The following is a 3,545-nucleotide window of genomic DNA, read 5'->3' as shown; positions in this document are numbered from 1 at the left end:
TAAAACTTCTATTAATATTCACACAATACTCACCAATTAATTGTGAGAGACAATCTTCTCATGATTCATCTATAACACTTCTGTCCCTGTTTTGTGTTCTGAGGGGGAATATGGGGCAGCAGTGAATGTTTGGAGCTGTTTTGCCAGGAAAGCATGGGATACACCACTATGGAGGGGACATCCAGCCCTGCAATCCCCTGGGCTACTCTCCTTATGCCTCCACATGTTGCAACACAGAGCTCTGCTTGTGCAGAACGGGGCAAAATGCAAGTATTTCAGCTAAGTGCTCTCTTGCACTCCTGTTGTAGCCCGGACATGTCCGTGGGATCTGAATCCCTTTGCTGTATTTGGGTGACCTTTGCTAGGGATAAAACTTCACCTAATTACACCACCTTTGCCGGGAGGGCTCAGCAGGCAATGGCCACATCCCACAGGAGGCTCTCTGCTCCAAAGGGTGCTCGGCAGGCAGGTCTGCCCCTGCAGGGATGGAGGAGCCTTCCCAGCTGGATGCGCTGTGGCAGCAATTTCACAGGGAGCTGATGAGCACAGCCCAGCCAGAACTCTGGCACTGCCTGCTGAGCACCCCAGGTTATTCCTCTGATGATGCCTGTCTGAATTTCTCTGTATTTTCTTCTCCATTCCCTACCTCAGATAGTGGGTGAAGATATTTCGTCTAAAATATCCCTATTTTTCCTAAAAAGTTCAACAAATCACATCACTTTGCATCTGCTGACCCACCTGTGCTGTCAAAATGATAAAAGCAAGCCTCACTTTTCCCTGAAACATCTCCACTGTTTGGAGATGTTGATTTTTCAATGAGTTTTGAGGGGTTTTCCCATTTACTATTAGGACAATTTGAAGCAGCAAATCACATTATTATTATTTTAACAGTGCCAGAGGAAATGAGCTACTCCACATTTTCTAGTTACACCATTTACAGTGCTAACCCAGCAGAGAAGCCACAATTTCACATCTCATCAGTCTGGCAGGCTCCAGGATAACTCTTCTCCTCTTCAAACTCCCAGTTATTTTCTAACCTAGATGGTGAATAAAATATATATGCACATATATATCCATATATACAAATAAAGAGTTATTTCTTGTATTTATAAAGATTTATTTATAAAACCATAAAGGGATTGGCTGCCTCCTGAATAATGTTGGGAATAAAATATTCCCCAGCATTTCTGCACTTCAAAGCAATGCCCAATGAAGTGTGATGTGATGAGAATTCTCTGAGATTCAGAGAGGCCAGGACTTTATCCACAGAATAAAAGAGGAACTATTTCTGCAGAGACAGAGTCCAAACTTTGGCAAAGGAAGTTTTAATAGATTTTTACATGACACAAAGCCAAAAGTATCCAGAAATGACTGATGTCTCAAATTCCATGGCAAAAAACCAGTGGAGCCCAACAGAAGATTTTCTCTTGAGTGCAGTGGTGATGAGATCAGGTATGAGGGAGCAAAAATCAGCTTTTGATGCATTTTAACATCATAAAACATGTTAGAACAGCTCATTCACACAGTGCTTCTTGGAAAAGCAGCATCAGGAGAAAATTAGAGAGGGAAATTCTCCAGGGGTTGGTGAGGGAAACCTCTGACTGCTCATGAATGGTTCTGGCTTCTGACTGCTCCTTTCCCACCAGAGGGAGGCAAAACTGCTGCTTTGTACATACTTTGTTGGTTCTGAACACGACTGACAGCGCTGCTCCCTCCCCAGGCTGTTATTACAGCCAGTGGCATCAGTATGGTCGCACTCCATTTTCTGGAATAGATGAGTTAGTGGTTAAGTAATAAAATACAAAATTACCTCTTTTAAGGTAGTGTGTGACATTATGGGGAGAGTTTTCCAAATCTCTTCACTAACACAAGTAATGAGTTGCCTTTTGCTTAGTATTTTCTTCAGATTCCAAACTCTTTATGCTTCATGGACTGGTTTTAGTCCAGTGAAATAAAGACACTCCACTTCCAGAATTTATAGGGTTCATTTATTACCTCTAGTAACATATTATACTGTATAAATACTCTATCCTTGTTATATGTCCTTTTAAAAAAGCGATAACTTAGAAGATCACATTAGACAAGAAGTATAAAAATAAATACACTCATTATATGCATTTATTACAAATTATAACCCTTCCCAGAAGGGAGAGAAATATAAAATACTTATGAAGTATATAAAATCTATAGTAATATATTTTACTATATACATATGGAAAGCCATATTCTCTCATGGTCTATGGACTGGCACAATCTTCAATGATGTGAATGCTGGCATTTCGCTGTGGATGGACCTGCTATCCCTCAGCTTTGCCTTCCCACCTGATCAGTGACTGAGCTCTACAAACCCAGCAGAGGCAACAGAAGACATTTCTTTTTTCTTCCTTTTTAACTCAAATAATATCCATTGGCTGGGGTAAGGCCAAAGGTTGGAGTGTGAAGACATGACTGGAATGCTCACACACTCCATGGATCTGTTTGGCAGGAAGGCAGGACCAAGCTGGAATCAGAAAAGCCGGTGGAAGGTATATGCAGAAGGCACAAAGAGCAACTACTCAGACTCAGATTTCCACTTTTCCAAGCCTCTGGATTACACGTCACCACAATGGCACTGGAGTGGCTGAGAGAAATGGACAGGCACACTGGGATGACAAAGGTACTTTTAAAGAATTATGAAATTCTAGTGATTTGTGGAGTTGATATTTGTTCTTGGTATTTCTTACTCTTGACAGGTAGAGAATATGGCTTTATTTTTATATAAAACTATTCTCTGAAACAATAGCAGCCATGAATGATATAGTTAAAGCTCCTTTTCCAATCTTGTTTTTTGCCCTTTGTGAGGTAGGTAAGCCCTGACCAACTATTTTAAGCTATCTTTTTCCCTCCCCTTCCTACACGTGGGGATTTGATCAGTACCACAAGATAAATCCAAAAGAAGGGAGAAATAACCAAATCCCAAAATTTTTGCTGAAATGTGTCTCACTGCTCACATTTGGCTTAATTTATAACAGACTTTTAAAAAGGCAATTCTGATGCCTTTGGGCCTTATCTGCTAAAGAGAATAACATGGGTCTGCTATCCCATCCAATTTGCAGTTGGCAGGGGATTTTTGGGATGCAAAGCCAATTCAAGCTGTTTGCACTGTCCCACCTCAATGGATCTTCACCGTGAAATTTTTAAGCAAAAACACAGGTGCTGCCTCTAGCCCTCTTTTGTGTTTTTCAGTGCACTGGTCTGAAGGAAAAAAATAAAATAAAATAACAATAATAAAAAATTGTTTTAGCTTTTCCCAAGCTGTCCTATCTAGTTGCAGTCCGTGGCGTTGCAGAAGTCTATCAGGTGCTTGGGTTTCTTGGAGGGCTCACAGCTTTCTTGGGGCAGCACGCTGCCGTCGGAAGAGACACATTTCAACAACCTCTTCTTGAAGCCTTTCCCACACGTCTTGGAGCAGGGGGACCAGTCCCCGAGCTGCCACTGCGGGCAGGGCACGTCGGCACAGGGCCGCAGGTTGCTGGGCTTCAGCTCGCGGGCGCAGTCGGCGGCCA

The 3,545-nt window shown here is 42.2% G+C and overlaps 1 protein-coding gene across 1 annotated transcript in view; it reads right to left on the bottom strand.

Annotated features, from left to right (window-relative positions):
- Nucleotides 1-1,309: 1,309 nt before the first annotated feature.
- ADAMTS1 (ADAM metallopeptidase with thrombospondin type 1 motif 1) overlaps nucleotides 1,310-3,545 on the bottom strand; it is a 30,711-nt gene continuing 28,475 nt past the window's right edge. The window contains exon 10 of the mRNA XM_031064802.1: nucleotides 1,310-3,544. Coding sequence (XP_030920662.1) covers nucleotides 3,304-3,544 — 241 coding nt within the window. The 3' untranslated portion in view covers nucleotides 1,310-3,303. The remainder of the gene's footprint in view (nucleotide 3,545) is intronic.

Source organism: Geospiza fortis, unplaced genomic scaffold, assembly GCF_000277835.1.
Source record: "Geospiza fortis unplaced genomic scaffold, GeoFor_1.0 scaffold596, whole genome shotgun sequence".
NCBI classification, from domain to species: Eukaryota; Metazoa; Chordata; class Aves; order Passeriformes; family Thraupidae; genus Geospiza; species Geospiza fortis.
The sequence above is the reverse complement of the archived record's forward strand: the minus strand, read 5'-3'. Positions and strand labels throughout refer to the sequence as shown.